The 20497-nt window shown below is 45.0% G+C and overlaps 1 protein-coding gene across 14 annotated transcripts in view; it reads right to left on the bottom strand.

Moving 5' to 3' along the window:
• The window catches only part of ATP8A2 (ATPase phospholipid transporting 8A2), a 726614-nt gene that overhangs the window by 449496 nt on the left and 256621 nt on the right, over nucleotides 1-20497 (bottom strand). For 13 of the 14 annotated variants that reach the window (XM_089304392.1, XM_089304402.1, XM_051850718.3 and 10 more), the window contains one exon: nucleotides 11219-11283. In XM_089304392.1, coding sequence (XP_089160518.1) covers nucleotides 11219-11283 — 65 coding nt within the window. Of the gene's footprint in view, nucleotides 1-9814; nucleotides 10036-11218; nucleotides 11284-20497 lie in introns of those variants that run through there. The other variant, XM_089304401.1, reaches the window with a different exon arrangement.

The following is a 20497-nucleotide window of genomic DNA, read 5'->3' as shown; positions in this document are numbered from 1 at the left end:
CACAGAGTGAAAAAAAACATTTGACGTGTGTAAGTGTAGTGAAAAATATAAAATAATGCTGAGGTAAATTAATGAGGACTTAAGTAAACAAGAATATCCCATGTTCATGAATTTGAAATATCAATACCTTTAAAATGTTAAATTGCCCAAATTTATGTATACCCATAATCTACATATAATCATAAAAATCTCAGCAGCTAGAGAAATTCACAACCTGACTCCAAAGTGTAGCAGAAGTATAAAGGTCCTGCAATAAACAGAACAATCTTGACAAACAACAAAGTTGGAGAACTTCACAACCTGTTACAAAGCTACCATAATTACACAATGTGGAACTGGACATCAAAAGAGATACATACATGAATGGAATAAACTGGCAAAAATAGAATCACATATATTGGTCAATGGATTTACAACAAAAGTGCCAGGTAATTCCATGTGGAAATAAAAGTATCTGTCACAAATATGCTAGCAAAACTAGATTCCCTATGTAGGTTATGTTATACCTCAACCTTTACCTCACACCACAAACAAAACCAGATCACAGACTTAAAAGTTAAAACTATAAAGAAGAAAATATAGGGGGAAATCTTCCCAATTCTGGAGTATCAAAGCTCTAATAATATCAAAAAGTAAAAGAAGAAACTAGACTTCAACAAAATAAGAAAGATATGCACTGCAAAAGATACCTGCATTTCTTTCCCAATGCTATGGAACATACTAACACAAATTCAGCACAGAACACCGCACACATCCGTTATCAACAGTCCATGCTCAGTTTAGTTCAATCTGTTGCTAGGGGTCTCAAAAGACCATAAGCGGGGCCGGCACTGTGGCTCATTTGGCTAATCCTCCACCTGCGGCGCCAGCAACCCATTTGGGTTCTAGTCCTGGTTGCTACTCTTCCAGTCCAGCTCTCTGCTGTGGCCCGGGAAGGCAGTGGAGGATGGCCCAAGTGCTTGGGCCCTGCACCCATATGGGAGACTGGGAGGAAGCACCCAGCACCTGGCTTCAGATCGATGTAGCTCCAGCCGTAGCAGCCATTTGGGGGGTGAACCAATGGAGGGAAGACCTTTCTCTCTGTCTCTCTCTCTCTCTCACTGTCTAATTCTATCTGTCAAATAAAAATAAATAAATAAAGACCAGAAGCAGAGATCTGGCCAAGGAGGGAACTCACCTGAAGGTGTAGCTGGGGAAGGACCCGTATCCTGTCTGCCTCAGGTTCCTGGCAGAACCCACCTCCTTGTGGTTGCAGGACTCTCATTTTCTTGCAGGCTGTAGGCTACAGTCACTCTCAAGTCAAACAGGCAGCTTGTCAGCACACAGCCCAGGCCCTCGGCTCACACGGTGGTTTGCTACTGAAACCCACCATAAGAGCAAAGTCTCTCACTTCAGCCTCTTAGGAAGGAATCTTATACAAACCACTATAATCAAGGGAGTGACAGTCCCTCACTTTTGCTGGATTCTGATGGTGGAAATTATGTTGTAGGCTCCACACATACTCAAAGGGTGACTCTATTAGGAAACGGTGTGGAGACAGGAGACAGAGATTCCTGAGGGTCATTCTAGGGCATAGTTTCTCTAACACTGTTAAGAAAATGGCTAGGCAAGGAAAAGGTAGATAATATTTACAATACACATCTCTGAAGCAGGGTTTGTATCCAGAATACATAAAGAACTGTTGAAATCATTAATTTAAAATTCCATGCAATACTCAATTTTTAAAAGAGGCAAGGAGCAGACATTTAGCCCAGCACAGATCCCACATAAGAATGCCTAGGTTCAATCTCCAGCCCAAGGTCCTCACTCCAGCTTCTCATCAATGCAGACCTTGGGAGGCGGCAGTGATGGCTCAAGTAATTGCAGTGCTGCCACCCATGTGGAGACCTGGATTGCATTCTCAGCTCCTGCCTCTGGCTTAGTCCCTTCTCTTTTCACCATCTGGAGAGAGAACCAGTGAATGGCATCTCTTTTTATCATTACTCTCTCTCTTTCTCTCATGAATAAAATCTATTTATTTATTTGAGAGGCAGAGTGACAGAGAAAGAGACAGACAGGGGTCCAGTGCTGTGCTGTAGCAGGTAAAGCTGCTTCCTGCAGTGCCAGCATCCCTTATGGTTCAAGTCCCGGCTGCTCCACTTCCCATCCAGCTCTCTGCTATGGCCTGGGAGAGCAGTACAGGATGGTCCTAGTCCTTGGGCCCCTGCACCCACGTGGGAAACTTGGAAGAAGCTCTTAGCTCCTGGCTTCAGATCGGCATAGCTCCAGCGGTTGTGGCCAATTGGAGAGTGAACCAGCGGATGGAAGACCTCTATATCTCTCTCTGCCTCTCCTTCTCTCTCTGTATAACTCTGACTTTCAAATAAATAAATAAAGCTTTAAAAAAAAAAAAAAGACAAAGAGAGCTTTCATGTGCTGATTCACTCCCCAGTGGTTCTCAATGGTCATTGTTGGGCCAGGACAAAGCCAAGAACCAGGAATTCCATCTGGATCTCCCACATGAGTAGCAGGGGCCCAAGCACTTGGGCCAGCATCCACTGCTTTTCCAGGCACATTAGCAGGAAGCTGGATTGAAGTGGAGCTGCCAGGACTCAAACTGGACTGGCATTGCAAGAGGCAGCTTAACCCACTGCACCACAACACCAGCCCCTAAAGTATTGTTTTAAAAAGGGCAAAAGTTTGACAGAGAATTCAACAAAGGAAGATTTTTAAATGGCCAATTAGCACAGGAAAAGGTAATCAACATGATCAGTCATCAGAGAAACGAAAACTAAAACCACACTGAGCTATCATTACACATCCAGTAAAATGGCTAAAATTAAAATAAATAACAATAGCAAATACTGATGAAGATGTGGAACAATGAAAACTCTCAGAGACTCCCAGTGGAAGAGTAAAATGGAACCTGTTGGGCAATGTCTCCCAGAGCTAGGTATTGTCGCTCCCCCTCTTCATGGAGGAACGACACAGGACCCTGCGCTGTTCTTTCATCTGCTCGGCCCTCCCCGGGTTTGCTGCTGGTTCTTCCCAGGTTGGCTACCGACCCTTCCACCTCCGTGGAAGGGCGGTTCCCCCTGCCACATTCCCCACTTCCGCGGGGGAGCGGCACACTGCCGGCCGGCTCTCTCGGGGGCTGCACTTCCCCTTAGATGTTCCTGGTGCATGCCGTCTCTCTCCTTCTTTATAGTCCTCTGCCAATCCCAACTCGGCTGCCCACACGCCGAGTACGCTGCTCTCCTCCAATCAGGAGCAAGTCCTACAGTTTATTGGTTGAACTGGAGGCAGCTGTGCAGAAGCTGTTTACTTCTCTCCCAGCGCCATATTGTGGGAGAGCAGATGCATAGAATAAGTCTTAATTCCAGTAACTCAGTCTAGTCCGGATTGCTCCCCACAGATCCCCCTTTCTTTTTATTTTTTGGCGTTGATATGCGCCTGTCTTCGGTGTCCCGCAGCACACACTCTGCTCTACTTGCTAGAGTTGCCACAGGTTCTTACACGTCCTATCAATCAGGCAAACCAAATCCGGGTCCTCTCTTCGCCATGTTGTGAGGAGGTTTTTAGGCGCTGATGCGTGCCTGTGTTCGGTGCCCTGCAGCGCATGCTCTGCTCTGCCTGCAGGGGCTTACAAGCCCTAACAATCAGGCAAACCGAATCCAAGCCTTCTCATTGCCGTATTGTTGGGGAGACTTATTAGTGTTGGTTCGTGCCTATCTTCAGTGACCTGTGGCGCATAAGCTGCTAGCCGCCGCAGGTGCTCATCGCCTCACTAATCGGGCAGACCGAATCCAAGCCTTTTAATTGTTGTATTGTGGGGAGGCCTTACTGATGTTAATTCGTGCCTGTCTTCGGTGACCTGCGGCGCATAAGCTGCTAGCCGCCTGCAGGTGCTCATCGCCTCACTTAATCAGGCAGACCGAATCCAAGCTTTCTCATTGCCATGTTGAGGGGAGGCCTTTCTATTTCTCTATTTCTCTATCTCCGGGCATTCCTATTTCCCCCATTTTACTTCTATCTTCCAGCATTCCTATTTCTCTCATTTTACTTCTAAACTTCTGTCTCTCTTATCCCTGCGGCTTCCCAGCGCCCGCCCCGAGGCTGCTTCTCGGCAGCTTCCCGGCTCTGCGCCGCTTCAGCCCACACTTCTCTCATCTGCGCGGCTTCCCGGCTTCGCGCACGCACTCCGCGGTCTCGCACTAGCCCAGCGTTCCCTATCTACTTGTGCCCCGCACGCTCTCTCTGCGCGCGGCAGCCTCCGCGAGTCACACAGCCCCAGCTCACGTTTCCGCCACCACCGGCATTCAGTCCAAGTTCCCCGGACTAACCTGGCGAATTCTGGCGGCCCACGTCTCTGCCTCTGGTTCCAGATCTTCGCCTCTTGCTCCCCGAGGTGACTTGAAGAATTCCAAGGTGGCTTATGTCTCCGCCTCGGCCTGCACTCGCGGCTTCATCCTCCCTAACATTTTTCTCTACCTGGTATGTTTCCTTAAGTTTTCTTCCAACAATATTCCTCTCATTTCTCCTGGCTACTCCCCACAGTCCGTATCCGAGTCCAAGTTTCTTATAGGTTTCACTTTCACTTTCAACCTGCAGTCCGTATCTGAGTCTAAGTTTCTTCTTGCTTTCACTTTAAATCCTAACTTCTTTCCCACAGTCCATATCCGAGTCTATGCCTAGGCTTTCAATAGCTTCTTCCGGCACCTAGGCTCTTTGCTAGTCTCTCTCTCCGGTATTTTCCACTTCTTGCCGTTTCTTCCCTCCTAGGTTTCCTATCCGTCCTAAGTTTCCTATCCGAGTCACGGCACCATTATGTCGCTCCCCCTCTTCATGGAGGAACGACACAGGACCCTGCGCTGTTCTTTCATCTGCTCGGCCCTCCCCGGGTTTGCTGCTGGTTCTTCCCAGGTTGGCTACCGACCCTTCCACCTCCGTGGAAGGGCGGTTCCCCCTGCCACATTCCCCACTTCCGCGGGGGAGCGGCACACTGCCGGCCGGCTCTCTCGGGGGCTGCACTTCCCCTTAGATGTTCCTGGTGCATGCCGTCTCTCTCCTTCTTTATAGTCCTCTGCCAATCCCAACTCGGCTGCCCACATGCCGAGTACGCTGCTCTCCTCCAATCAGGAGCAAGTCCTACAGTTTATTGGTTGAACTGGAGGCAGCTGTGCAGAAGCTGTTTACTTCTCTCCCAGCGCCATATTGTGGGAGAGCAGATGCATAGAATAAGTCTTAATTCCAGTAACTCAGTCTAGTCCGGATTGCTCCCCACAGGTATCTTCCCTGAAACCCAGGAATTCCACTCCTAGGTATTTACCCAAGAGAAACCAAAAGATTAGTCTACCAAAACATGTACAGAAATGCTCATAGCATCTTTATTTGTAATAGTCGCCAAATAGAAATGATAAAGATATCAACAAATAAATGGGTAAAGGACGTGTGTTATAGCCATACAACGAAATACTTACACAGCCATAAAAAGGAACTGAATTTTTAATGATGCACACAGCAACCTGTACAAAAGAAGCCAGAAAAAACACACCTGACTGTTCGGTGTCATTCTAATGTAATTCTAACATAAGCACAATTCACCCATCTTTTTGGAAAGCAGGTGAGTGGGTGCCTGGGAGAGGAGAGGGCTGACTACAACAGAACTTCTGGAGAAGATGGAAAAGTTCAGTGTCTGGAATGGGGTGGTGGGAACATGGGGATAAGTGTGGGTGAGGAGCACCAAAAGGCAGCCTCACAATGGCAACTTGAAGGCGCCAAATGTTGTCCATTTCACGCGCTGGCTAATGGTATCTGAGAGCTCTCACTGCTATGGCAATCCAGTCCTCACCAGGACTTGTAATGCCAACCAGTTTCGTCGCAGCCACTCTAATGGGTGCATAGCATATCTCACTGTGGCGTTAATGTACCTTCTTGATGACTAATCACACTGATAGCCCTTCTCACCGGGAACTCCAGGCCTCCCTACTCCCATCCATTCCTCCCAGACTCACTTCTGGTCCCCATGCCAGGAGTAAAGATTGAGGGTGCCAGTGGCAATTCACAGAGATTATTGATAAAGCCGACTTCTCTATTTTCGAGCAAACAGACAAACAAAACAAAATCACAAATCTTTTTCCCTGCCAACCTATCATCTAGAATGCTCCTGGGTGTCCACACACCATTACTCACCTGATTTCAAAGCACTGATTTTGTCTATATTACAGATCCTAGGTGTTGTTTTAACATCAACTGAAAAACTCAAAATACAGAGATGAACCCTAATCATTTAGAGCACCTGGGATCTCAGCCTAGCCATACTGCAAAGTAAAGGAGATAGAAGCCAGCTCTGCCTTTGAGGGAAAACCCTTAACCCTCACCCTTATGTGGGAGATGAAGAGAAGCCAGGTCTAGTACTTCCAATTCCTGGGCCATTTCCTTCGTCTGTGTCTCTGCTTCCTCATCAGTGGTCTGAGACTGTAAAAGCCCAACACAGGCATTCCACTAGGGATCTAATGTGCCCGTAATCTATTGTCCTCTTCTATTCCTCACCTCCTAAATGAGGTTTTGATGGGACTAGAAATGCCTTTAATTCAACTCAAGAACAAGAAGGAATGGGCCGGCGCTGTGGCTCACTAGGCTAATCCTCCGCCTGCGGCACTGGTACTCCGGGTTCTAGTCCCAGTTGGGGCGCCGTTTCTGTCCTGGTTGCTCCTCTTCCAGTCCAGCTCTCTGCTGTGGCCCAGGAAGGCAGTGGAGGATAGCCCAGGTCTTTGGGCCCTGCACCCTCATGGGAGACCAGGAGGAAGCACCTGGCTCCTGGCTTCAGATGGGCACAGCGCTGGCCATAGCGGCCATTTTGGGGGGTGAACCAACAGAAGGAAGACATTTCTCTCTGTCTCTCTCTCTCACTGTCAAAAAAAAAAAAAAAAAAAACCAAGAAGGAAGACAAGGGAAAAGAAGAAAGAAGACAATCCCTCTGTAGTCAGCAGTCAGAAACACAGAGCCTCCCATTGCCTATCGAACAGGAAAAACATGGGCCTCTTCTCAGCAGATACTGAACGTTTTAACGTCATCCAACTAAGTCAGTCCAAAATGGGTTAAGAAGAATCATTCTTTACAGGTTACATTAAAGGCAGTCAGGCACACAGCCAAAATATCTTTTGTTTGGCATCACAAACCACCCTTTGGTCTAGGTAAAGCACAGGTCTGAGTCTCACCATGTTTTGTTGAAGTACAGTCCATCACCTGGATTCCAGACAGCACTGATACAAAGGGAAAATACAGGCTCATTTCCAAGGTACCTCTAGGAAAAGGAGACCTTAAATTTTTTTTAATTATTTTTATTTATCTAAAAGGGGGAGAGAGAGAGAGAGGGAGAGGGAGAGAGAGAGAGATAGAGAGAGAGAGAGAGAGAGAGAGAGAGATCTACTCAGTGGTTCACTTACCAAATGCCTGCAATAGTCAGTGGTGGGTCAGGCTGAGGCCAGGAGCCAAGAACTCAACCCAAGTCTCCCATGTGGGTGGCAGGGTGCCAAACACTTAAGCCATCACCTGCTGCCTCCCATGGGGGCACATTATCAGAAAACTGTATTGGAAGCAGACCCAGGACTTGAATCCAGACGTCCCAAGTACCTACCTGCTACACCAGACACCAACAGAGACTTACTTTCATTTGTTTAGTAAGGTTTTGGATGCCATGAAGCTGGGAAGGCATCAGCAAACAGGCACCTGGATGTGCTCACAGGTTGTGTGGACCTGTTCAGGGTCTGGGAATTTCTGCAGCAGCTCTTGGTCCCTCTCCTCTGTTGTGCTGCTATGGCCTACTCAGTGTCTACTCCCCAGCATTGTGAGCCCACATTTGGTCCATCATGGCTACCCTCATCATTACTTCCTGTGTGACTTACAAATAGAAATTCTGATTGAAAACCAAACATTAGCTTAAATGTCGTCATCCATTCAAAAAGATACTCAACATCACTAATTATTAGGGATATGTAAATCAAAACCAAAAGGAAAGGGAGCCGGCGCTGTGGCACAGCAGGTTAAAGCTCTAGCCTGCAGCACCAGCATCCCATATGGGCACCAGTTCAAGTCCTGGCTGCTCTTCTTCCGATCCAGCTCTCTGCTGTGGTCTGGAAAAGTAGTAGAGTATGGCCCAACTCCTTGGGCCCCTGCACCCCCATGGGAGACCTGGAGGAAGCTCCTGGCTCCTGGCTTTGGATCAGCTCAGCTCTGGCCATTGCGGTCATTTGGGGAGTGAACCAGCGGAATGGAAGTCCTCTCTCTCTCTCTTTCTCTCTCTCTCTCTGCCTCTCCTTCTCTCTGTGTATAAATCTGTCAAATAAAATAATTCTTCACAATTAGATAACACCTTATACCCATTAGGATGGTTATTATAAAAAATAAAAAAACCACAAGCGTTGACAAGAATGTGGAGAGATCAGAAGCCTTGTCCTCTGTTGGTAGGAACATAAAATGGTTTAGCTATGAATGAAAACAGTAAAGCAGTTCCTCAAAAACTGAAACATAAAAGTACTGTATGATTCAGAAACGGCACTTCTGGATATTCAAGGATACTTCAGAAAGCTTATGGAAAACGAAATTTAAAAATATGTCAGGGGATGGCACTGTGGCATAGCAGGTAATGCCAATGCCTGCAGTGCCGGCATACCATATGCGTGCCAGTTCAAGACTCAGCTGCTCCACTTCAGATCCAGCTCTCTGCTATGGTCTGGGAAAATAGTAGAAGATGGCCCAAGTGCTTGGGCCCCTGCATCCACTTGGGACACTTAGAAGAAGCTCCTGGTTCCTGGCTTCAGATCGGCACAGCTCCAGCCATTGCAGCCATTTGGGGAGTAAACCAGCAGATGGAAGACTTCTCTCTCTGCCTCTGCCTCTCTGTAACTCTTGCTTTCAAATAAATAAATAAATCTTAAAAAGAAAAAATAAGTTCGTTTTGGTAAAGCCACTGCCTGCCAACATCAGCATCCCATGTGGATGCCAGTTCGAGTCCCCGATGCTTCACTTCTGATCCAGCTCCCTGCTAATGTGCCTGAGAAAGCAGTGGAAGATAGCAAAAGTGCTTGGGGCTCTGCCACCCAAGTGGGAGATCTGGAAGAAGCTTCTGGCTCCTGACTTCAGCCTGGCCCAGCTCCAGACATTGCAGCCATTTGGGGAGTGAACCAGAAGATGGAAGATCCTTCTCTCTCTCTCTCACTCTAACCCTGCCTTTCAAATAAATAAATCTTAAAAAAAAAAATTGCAATCCATGCTTATAGTGGTGGTGGGATCTTCAAAATATTCACAGAAAAATGCATATTCTGCAAAAAAACACTACATGAAAATTTTTGCACCAAAATCAATGTATTTTAATTCCATTTTCCACAAATATTTTTTAAAATTTCTTTATCTATTGGAAAGGCATAGATATAGAGAGGCAGAAGCAGAGAGAGAGAGAGAGAGATCTTCCATTCACTGGTTCACTCCCTAAATGGCCACAGCTGGGAAGATCCGAAGCCAGGAGCCAGGAGCTTCCTCCATGTAGGTACAATGGCCCAAGGACTTGGACCATCTCTGCTGCTTTCCCGGGCACATCAGCAGTAAGCTATACAGGAAGTGGAACAGCCAAGACTCAAACCTGGTGCCCATATGGAATGCGAGCAATGCAGGTGGCGGCTTTACCTGCTATGTCACAGCACCAGCCCCTCCCACAAACTTTTGAAGCACCCTTGTTAATCCAAAAGAATTGAAAGCAGGATCTCTAAAAGATGTTGACACATCAGTATTCATAGCAGCTTTATTCACAACAGCCAAAAGTTGGAAGTCATCCAAGTGTCCATCTACAACTGTAAGGATCAACAAAATATGCACATGGGCTGTTAGCTGTAAGAAGGGAAGATTCCAGCACACGCTGCAGCATGGATGAGCCTTGAAGACCTTCTGCTAAGTGAAATAAACCAGTCATGAAAATCACGATACTGTAAGATTCCACTTTGAGGGATCCCTAAGGTAGTCAAATTCATAGGCACAAAGTCGAATGCTGGTTGCCAGGGGCTGTGATAGGGAAGACAGAGGTTGAGTTTAATGGGGACAAAAGGAGTTCTCTGAACAGATGCTGCTGGTGGTTACACAACAGTGCCACTGAATTATAACCTGTGCCACAGTTCACACACACACACACACACACACACACTTTCCAATGCAGAAAAATTCTACGAAGAAAATTAAGGCACAATGGGAATGCTTGGAAAAGTGGAATCCATAGCACAAGGGAGCTTTCCTTAGTACCTCAGAGCATGTGCGAGTCAGAGTCCAGAGTTGAGCAGGACCTGGGTTGCAGGGCTTCTTGCAGGTGGCACACAAACAAAGGCAGGAGAGGCTCAATAAGATGAATGCAGAAGCATTCACACAAAAAGGGGCACCCTGGAAATACTGCAGGCTCCCTGACTGCTGACCATGGAGTTGTGAGGGCAGAGAGAATGCCTTTGTCTACACAGCAGGATCCATGTCCTCCTGGGGTTGCAAGTCTGTGTACTACAACTTCTCCCCTTAAAACTGTACTTAGACCCGTCATCTGTTATTATCTCACTGCCCAAGTGCTTGCCCTTAACTGGGCCCTTGTTAATCTCAAAAATGGAATTTCATTGTTCAGCTCCTATTTTCAAACCAAACCACATCACAGGTCACTGGTTACGCAAGAGTCAGCTCCAACCTGGTCTCTTCAGTGCCTTTCGGCTGTGATGGGGTGGACACATGTCCATGAAATACTCAGGAAACCATGGTGTTCAATTCCCCAGGAGCTGGTGGCTTTGGGATGTTGAGGAATTAAGTGCACATGTATCCTACTACTATAGAAATGTAAACAGCTTCCAACACTTAGATATGATCTTTATAAAGAAAATTCTACAAATCTCTTTAGCCATCTACATTGTAGTTTACCGTCACCACTTAACGTAAATCATAAAAGGTGTCATTAATACTTCATAGTTAATGTCTGAAGCTCAACCAGATGAAAACTAATGCATTTTAAATGCACAATTATAGGTGAGTACAACAAAGTATTACCATGAAGCAACATTCTAAGATAATATTGATATTTAAAGATAAGGCTTTATAACGTCCACTCAAAATTACAAACAGAAAACACAGGATAGTCTTATGATTGTTTGGTAGAAAAAATAAACCCTGATTAGCATAATAGAAACAAACCAATTGCAATTTTTAAAAAACTACTCACATCCAGAGAATCCTCCTTTAGTAGGATAAGAGCCATATTCTGTGACACCAATCGGCAGGAATATCCTAAAGTGGGGAAGAGACAACATGTGAATTTATTGTTTCTTCCACAGGCTCATCGGTTTTCTAAGGTTATTTAAATTCAACCTCTTCTCTTTCACCTTAGTACTGTTTTAAGTCTATTGGTTGACACAGAGGAATAGGGCAAAGTGAGGGATAGGAAAAGATTTTGATTCTCGCAGACAGCTTGAATAGAACTGGCTGGGAAGGTCTTTAAAACTAAAGGCTAAAATAAATACTTGTCAATTTTCTGTGGATTTTTCTTTATGCCTGTCATCCTTGTAAAACATTAGGATAAGCCTTGGATTATCTAAAGTAACAGCAAACACTTTAGGAAGACAAATGGAATTTAACAGTGCTCCTAAATCAGCATAAATATGCCTACTGGAATACCCAGACCCCTCAGCGCCTTTCTAAAAAGTAGGCAGTTCTCACAACAGGTTTCAAGGCGGTACTACTGCACAATTTGAGAGTCACTTTTCCTGACAAAAGTAATCGCCATTTCGAGAATTAAATCCTGGGACTGGTGCAGTGGCTTAGCAGGTAAAGCCGCTGCCTGTGGCACAGGCACTCCATATGGGCTCCGGTTCAAGTCCTGGCTGCTCCACTTCCAATCCCACTCCCTGCTAATGTGCCTGGGAAAGCAGCAGAGGATGGCACATGTGGGAGACCCAGAAGAAGCTCCTGGCTCCTGGCTTTGGATCAGCCCAGCTCTGGCCATTGTAGCCATTTGGGGAGTGAACCAGCAGATAGATAGATAAATAGATAGATCTCTCTCTCTCTCTCTCTGCCTTTCAAATAAATAAATAAATAAATCTTTATTTAAAAAAAAGATTTAAACCCTGAGTTGCATTTAACAACAACAATAACAATGAAATTTAAAACAATGTTTGTTTGGAACAAAAGTATCCCTAACTCTTTAAACATTTCTGGTGGCTTCGGGATCCACAAGAGAGGAGGCCCACACTTCCGGGAATAGAGAGTCCCTACCTGCACTTCCAGGAATGAAAAGTCCTTGTCAAGGTCCCCACGGGTGCCTAAAGGTCAACCAGTGAGGATCAGACCCACCTCAACCTTTAACCCTCATGCCCTGTATCTTCAAAAGGAGCCCTCCCAACCTCTGATACGCAACTTCCCTAACCCCGCTCTGTTGGCACTGGTGAACCTGGCCAGGGAGCGGAATTCCAATAAAAGCTTGTAAATTAATTGATTCATCTGGCTGGGAAGACTTGTTCCGCGCAAGACACCTTGCAATTTCCTTCTCAGTTTTTTTAAAAAAGTTGTCCCATAGGTTAAATGAGATCCTCTTCTCTACTTTTTTTCTCAGTACGGGGAATGTTTTTTCTAGAAGCTCCTTCCTCCTCAGGCTCTGAACTAGATGACTGCTCAGTGACCACACAAGAGCCTCTGGATTCTTCCCATCCAGGTCCACATGCCCTGTGGGGAGGAAGCTCCAGTAACCTGTACGACCTGTGGCAATAGCCAGGGCTCCAATTTTTGCTTCAAATCAGCTGCACCCGCTCTGTGCCCTAGAGAGGGCTGGCATCACCACACACTTCTCACCACCCCCATCTCTATCCATCTCATTGGGAAAAGGCAAGGAAGAAAGCTCTCACCTAGAAAAATGGCCCTCAAACCAACTTTTTGTCCAGCATCTTCAGATAATGGGTCAATGATTATAGGAAAATGAAGCAAAGCATCACACAGAATTTCAACCTTCCAGCAAGTACACAAATACTTCAAAAAGTTCATGAAAAATGCATCCTGTGAAAGACTGCACACATTTCACATTTTTTGCAGTCAAATTCATCTTTTAATTCCATTTTCCATGAGCTTCTGAAGTCTCCTCAACGGGGTGCCCTGGAATCTCCAGGCAGAACACGAAACCCGTCCTCACAGATGCTCCACATACCAAGGAAAGGAGACTGGGCCAGAGACAAGACCACCAAACCCATGTGTGTGGCCCTACTCAGCACGTTTCTGCTCATTCTTAAGAAACTCTAGCAATAGGCACAAGATGCAATTCAACACAGACAAAATTTAAGACCAAGAAAAAGCTGTGTTTTGGGGGAGAGGCTGCGAAATACATATTTTTGTTTATTTTGGCAATGAACAAACATAACCTTCACTAACAATTGCCATTTGGAAAGAATAATTTATAAAGCACTTCAGAACACAAATTTTAAGGGACAAAATTATGGCTTTTAATTCAAATGTTATCTTTAACAATACCATAAAAGATACAATCCAGGTTATTAATAAGCTTTTTCTTAAAGGAATGAGATTATTTCTTTTAAAAACTAAAACAAATTTGATAACAATTTATTTTATTTACTTGAAAGTCAGAGAGAGCTTCCATATGTTGGTTCACTCCTCAAATGCCGACAACAACTGGGACTGGGCAGAGACCAGAGCCAGCAGCCAAGAATACAATACAGGTGTCTTACATGTAAGGATGGCAAGAACCCAATCACTGGAGCCATCACCTGCTGCCTCCCAGGGTCCACATCAGCAAGAGTAGAGTCAGGAACCGAACCCAGTTACTCTAATGGGGGGGGGGGGGTGCAGGTGTCTTAACCATAAGGCCAAACAATTACTTCAAAACTGAATAACATTTCTTTTTTTTAAAAAAAAAACTGAATAACATTTCAATACCACACAGGCAAATGCCCAAAACCAAAAAGGGGGGAACGGAGAGTGAGTAAGAAACATTTTTTTAAACATTTTAAAATTACTCCAAGTCTTACTTTTAACAATAGCGATGGGTAAAAGCTAGACTTTCAAATGCCATTAAACATTGTGAATAGAGACATGCTTTTGAAGACATCACTTGGGATGTCCACAACACACATCACTTTCCTGGATTCATGACCTGGCTCCACTCTGAATTTCAGCCTCTCGCTGATGCACATCCTGGGAGGCAGCAAGTGATGGCTCAAGGAGCTGTGTCCCTGACACTCACGGAAGAGGCCTGAACTGTATTCCTGGTTCCTGGCTTAGGCCCGGCCCAGCCCTGCATGTGGCAGGCATTTGATGGAAGACAGGAGATGGAAGCAAATGGAAGGTGTCTCTCTGTCTTCCCCAGCTCTCCTTTTCTGTCTCCATGGCTTTCAAATAAATAAATAAATTTTAATAAGCATTTTAAAACTACTCCAAGTCTTACTACTCCAAAGTTCTGCTTAATAGGATTGGGAAAACTGCTTTCTTCATTTCCTTTAAAATTTTACAAATACATTCTTTCTTCCTGTAAGTTTCTAGATTAGGTTCAGAAGGGAGGTCTACATTTTCTCTTCAGTTACAACGAGGGTACGTACTGCAACTTTAATCATTTCCCTCTATGTCAGGTTACTCCTCTGCAACCTCAGGGATCCCAGCAACGTCAGCAGCAGGGGCTGTTACAAATTCTCTATAACTAATGCAAAAGGATTACTGGCAGGTTGTTTTTATTTGAACAACAGCTGCAGAAGCAAGCTGTAATTTTTAAGCTCTCGCTTACTGCTTTATTTTATATTTTTCACTTTAAGCAAAATGCCACTTGACAACTGAAGTTACACAAAAATATTCCAGAATAAGTCTCAAGTATTTTTTTCTAGCTGGGTTAGGGGGAGAGCAATAAATAAAATGACTGACATTTTCATAAAGTTAAATATACAAAACTAAAGGCTTCCGAGAAGAAACAGATTAAGGGATCTTTTTTGTTTTTTTGTTTTTAATTTGGAAAATGAGGTGAGATCTTGCTTAGAGAATTATCACACAGAACACTTGCACTAGACAGACCATGGAAGTTTAACCCAGTTAATTGTGACTTAGCTAATGTAGTAAACTCAATTATGTCAATCCAGGTTTGGTGTGCTTGATTTCTAATGTTTTTGGATAAAATGAGATCAACTCCTGGAGAAGAGCCAGCCACAGAATGTCAATCCACACTTGTAAATTGAGGCCTCCTTCTTCAATCTTGCAGCCTCACAGGACAGCCATAAAATGACCCCGAGGAGAACCCTTAGGGATTTCGTTTTTACTGCAGCTGAAATTAACAGCACACTACAAAGGCGTTTGGTCTTTCTGCTGCGGGAGTATAATCAACATTCAAAGAAACCCAAACATTTCAGAGTCTGCAGCACTTAGAGCAAGACTAGCTTTTAAGACAATAAAATAATACTTCACACTAGAAAATGTGCCCAAACCAAATCCCTCGGGTATCTCAACCAGTGTTCCTTTTCTATTTTTAAAGGTAAGATCGTAGAGCTGGCGCTGTGGCATAGTACATTAGGCCTCCGCCTGTGGCACCAGCATCCCATATGGGTGCCGGTTCAAGTCCCAGCTGCTCTACTTCTGATCCAGATCTTTGCAATGGCCTGGGAAAGCAGTAGAAGATGGCCCAAGTCCTTGGGCCCCTGCACCCGCGTGGGAGACCCAGAAGAAGTTCCTGGCTCCTGGTTTCAGATCTTCGCAGCTCCGGCCATTGCAGCCATTTTGGGGAGTGAACCAGTGGATCGAGGACCTCTCTCTCTGTCTCTTCCTCTCTCTGTCTGTAACTCTAACTTTCAAATAAATAAATAAAATCTTAAAAAAAAAAAGGTAAGATCATATTGATGATATCCACATTCCATTTTCTCTGGAGATAATTTTTAAAATTTAAATTCTCTTTACAATTTTTCTTTATTTGAGAGACAGACAGTGCTCTCATTTGCTGGTCTACTTTTCAAATGCCTTACAGCCAGGTCTGGGCCAGGATACACTCAGAAGGCAGAAACTTGACCCAAGTCTCACATGTGGTAGTAAGGACCCGAGTACTTGAGCTGTCACCTGCTGCCTCCCAGGATACACATTAGCAGGAAGCTGGAATCAGGAGCAGAGCAGGAATGGAACCCAAGTACTCCCACAGGCATGAGGGTGTCCCATCTGTTGTCTTAAGCACTAGACCAAATCCTGACCCTGGAACCATGTTATCCTCACCACCATGCGTCCTGGGATCACTTAAACCCAACTGCCCAACACTGAGAAAAAACACAGTGCCAACCCACAACAAAAGGTGTCCTGCTGGTTCTAAGTGTTTCCCTGGGGAACCTGTCCAGTGCTTGAGTGTGCGTGCATAAGCAACACTGACAGACCCCATAACCAGGCAACAGACATGGGCCCTGGGGCTTCTCCAGGTGGGATCAGAGTGTTGCGGCCCAGGGTCCTTCATCACTCAGAACCCGTGAGCTGAGGCCTTGTCCACGGAACCACGCCCCTGGGCACCTTTTCCTGCAGGCTCTCCGCCTTCTAAGGAGCAGCCTCGGTCTTCGCTTCTCCGCCTCCCACTCTGACCTGCTGCATAGGCACTATGGTGTTTTGCTGCTGTTTTGTTTCCTACAAATTCTAGAAGGTTCATGTTTAAATCTGTTTGCTCATGAGGCCTTCTGCAATTCTCATTTTTTTTCCTGTGGGAAGTGAACATTGTGTGGTATGGGGAAGTACCCTGGACTCAGCACCCTCACCCCTGTCACCTGGGCTAAGACATTACATCTCCCTGTGTCCCAGCTTGACCTTCAAAAGGGAGATCCTACCTGTAAGGAGATTTAACATAAGGCAGATGTGAAGGACTTAACCCAAGAGATAGCGTTTACTGGGAACTGGTACAGAACTGCACAGTTAGTACCTTCTCATCTGTGCCATTCGTCCCATAGGTTATGTGTCTCTTATTTGTCTCATAGCTAATTCATGCCCCAAACAGGAATATAACTTCCCCAGGTCTATAGAGGAGCACCTTGCCGCAACACTAGCTTCCAGAAATCAAGAAATGCAAATCTGAATTTTCTGAGGAAAAATAACGCTAAGACTTAGACCACCAGCAGGGCTGTGACTGCCACAGCCCAGCAAGCTCCCCCTGAGAATGGGGATGTGTCTTCCTTTCAATGAGCAAGGCGCTGCACAGGCAATAACAGGATGCGCAAGCCGCACATTTACTCGTTTTGGAAAATTAGCTTCTAAGTCAATCCCATTACATCATGTTGTATAACTTGAATATTCACAGTACAATCTATTTTTTAAGTAGTTTTAAAATATCAAACAACAGATAACAACATGCAGGGGGCCCGGGAAGATTCAGATGTCTATCTCAGAAATGGTTTGAGATGAAAGCAGTCTGTGACTGGATGACTTGAACCTGGAATACATACCATGATTCTGTTCTCACTCATCCCACACTCTTTAGAATAGGATTAGAGACTGAAAACTCCCCATCTACTGTGTAACTACTTAGTAGATGTTTCATCCAGTGGCAATGAGGAAATGATGACTGTGTTCACAAAGGCCACATCTGAAATTTCACTTTAGACTGGTGCATGCCAAATTTTTAAACTAAGAAAGCTGCCAACTCCCCCTCCACTGACACAGCTAATTAGCATAAATTCCAGCACTGCACTGCAGGGTTCTGACCACTTGCCAGATTCAAACTAGTAAAACCCACATGCAAGCTAACCCATCTATCTATACAAAGTTCATTGGCTCATCAGAGACTCAAGTGTCTTGGAATTCAACTTGACTAAGCATATTTATTTCCAAGGTATGAATGGAAAGTTACCCTATAAAAATAAATTCTCAAACTCTGAGACTTAGGTAAAAAAAAAAAAAAAGTCAAATGCTAAAGAGAGCCAACAACCCGCATCCCAAACCTAACAAATATCACAAGATGAGCACTTGTGATATGTGCCACTAAGAAAACACTGAAATATATAAGAATCAATCATCCTGGGGCCAGTGCTGTGGGTGCAGTGGGTTAAAGTCCCAGCCTGCAGTGCCAGCATCCCATACGGGCGCCGGTTTGAGTCCAGCTACTCCTCTTTCAAAGCAGCTCTCTACTGGGGCCGGGGAAAGCAGTGGAAGATGGCCCAAGTTCTTGGGCCCCTGCATTTGCGTGGGACCTGGAAGAAGCTCCTGGCTCCTGGCTTCGGATCAACTCAGCTCTGGCCATTGAAGTCATTTGGGGAATCAGCAGATGGAAGACCTCTCTCTCTCTGTCTGGCTCTACCACTCTATAACTCTGTCTTTCAAATAAATAAAATAAATCTTAAAAAAAAAAAAAAAGAATCACTCATCCTAAGACAGTCCAAAGTCATCAGCTTGTAAGTAGGAGGCATCATCTTCCAGTGGTCTTGAGGAGTATTTGCTAAGACCAATTAAGAAACATCCAATGGGCTGGCGCTAAACTTGGCTAATCCTCCGCCTGCAGCGCTGACACCCCGGGTTCTAGTCCCTGTTAGGGCACCAGTTCTGTCCCAGTTGCTCCTCTTCCAGTCCAGCTCCCTGCTGTGGCCCAGGAGTGCAGTGGAGGATGGCCCAAGTGCTTGGGCCCTGCACCCGCATGGAAGACCAGGAGGAAGCACCTGGCTCCTGGCTCCAGATTGGCGCAGCGTGCCGGCCGTAGCAGCCATTTGGGGGATGAACCAACGGCAAAAGGAAGACCTTTCTCTTTGTCTCTCTCTCACTGTTTAACTCTGCCTGTCCAAACAAAAAAAAAAAAAAAAAAAAAAGAAAAAAAAAAAAGAAACATCTGATAAGACAGGTATTTGGTGCAGAGATTAAGGTGCTTCCTGGGACATGTGCATCTCATATAAGTTTCTAAGATCGAATCCCAGCTCTGCTAGTGTACACCCTGGGAGGCAGCAGGCAATGGCTTAGGTACTTGATCCCTGCCACTCATGTGGGAGATCTAGATTTGGTCTCCTGGCTTTAGCTCAGCCTACCCTCAGCCATTGTCCATTGTGCATATCTGGAGAGGAAACCATGGATGGAAGCTCTCTGTTTCTCACTTTATCTGCCTTTCAAATAAATAAAATAATAAATAAAATATCTATTTTTAAAGTATATTAAAGAATAAGCATTTCATATTAAAGAAAAAGAGTAAGTGCTTCTAGTACTAACACTAAATATGTCAGCACACCTTCTCTGAAAATAATACAAAATAATACAATCACTATTTTCAAAAAAAATTGTCTAGGTATTAATTATTTTGTAAGGCTTGGAGCAGCCGCAACTGAGAGCACCTACAAGAGAGGGGAGACGCCTTCCCCGCCTGTGTGCTGGCAGCTCCAACAGCAGACACAGTAAAGCACAGCAGAAGTCTGTGGCTAGCAGCCTGCACAGGTCATTAGTCCATCAGAACACTTGAGATCCTGGAGACGGCGTTCTCACTGCAGCTCAATTTTAACTGGAGAGGTTGCCCATTTTTCCTACCACTCCAAGAGGGCAGAAAGCACAACATCTAAATTTCAGGTAAGCATTTCTGAGCAATAATCAACTTGAACAATAGGACCACTGATTAACAGCAGGTGTTTTAGGTCAAACTGTATGAGAAGTTATTCCAGAAGAGCAAGTCTATATATAAACACAGACAAATACTATTTATAACAACACACGATATCCTTCATTGATAAAAATGCATCTCTTTAACCCTAACAAAGCTGACTTTTAAAGACTGATCAATTGATTTGAAAGGAAGAGCTATAGACAGAAGCACATGCACACGTTCATACACACACACACACACAGACACACACACACACATACACATACAGAGAGAGACAGAGAGAAAGAGAAAGATCTTCCACCCACTGGTTCACTCCCCAAATAGCTGTAATGGCCAGTGCTGGTCCAGGCCGGAGCCAGAAGCCAGGAGCTTCATCTCAGTCTTTCACATGGGTATAGAAACCCAAGCTTGTGGGCCATCTGCTGCTGCTTTCTCAGGTGCGTTAGCCTGGAGTTGCATCAGAAGTGGAGCAGTCGAGACTTAACCCAGTGCCCATGTGGGATGCAGCAGCTTTACCTTCTACACCACAACACCAGCCCCGACAAAGCCATTTTGACTTAAATTCCCATTCTTCAATTTTCATCCCTGTGATTCTTAGCAAGAAAGGAGACTTCCAACCAAGATGGGGAAAGAAAAGAAGGCAAGGCTCTTAGAAAATGTCATTAATTAGTGAAATCATCAAAATGCCTATAATTACATAAAATAACAATGCATATTTAAGTCCAGTAGAAAAAATGACTCTTAGACTTATATATTGTGAAGAAAGCAGCATGAAAACCACAACGGTCAACTCTTGAATTCCGTAGAATGTGTGTGTTTGATCCTTTCCAGGTATATGGGATAATTTTAATGTTGATAACAGGTAGAGAGGATGCCCCTAAGACCATCTTCACAAGCAAACTTTTCTTGGCCTTGCAAACCAACAGTTCT

The sequence above is a fragment of the Oryctolagus cuniculus genome, chromosome 9, assembly GCF_051225735.1.
Source record: "Oryctolagus cuniculus isolate XC-2025 breed Fujian yellow rabbit chromosome 9, ASM5122573v1, whole genome shotgun sequence".
In the NCBI taxonomy this organism is placed as follows: Eukaryota; Metazoa; Chordata; class Mammalia; order Lagomorpha; family Leporidae; genus Oryctolagus; species Oryctolagus cuniculus.
The sequence above is the reverse complement of the archived record's forward strand: the minus strand, read 5'-3'. Positions and strand labels throughout refer to the sequence as shown.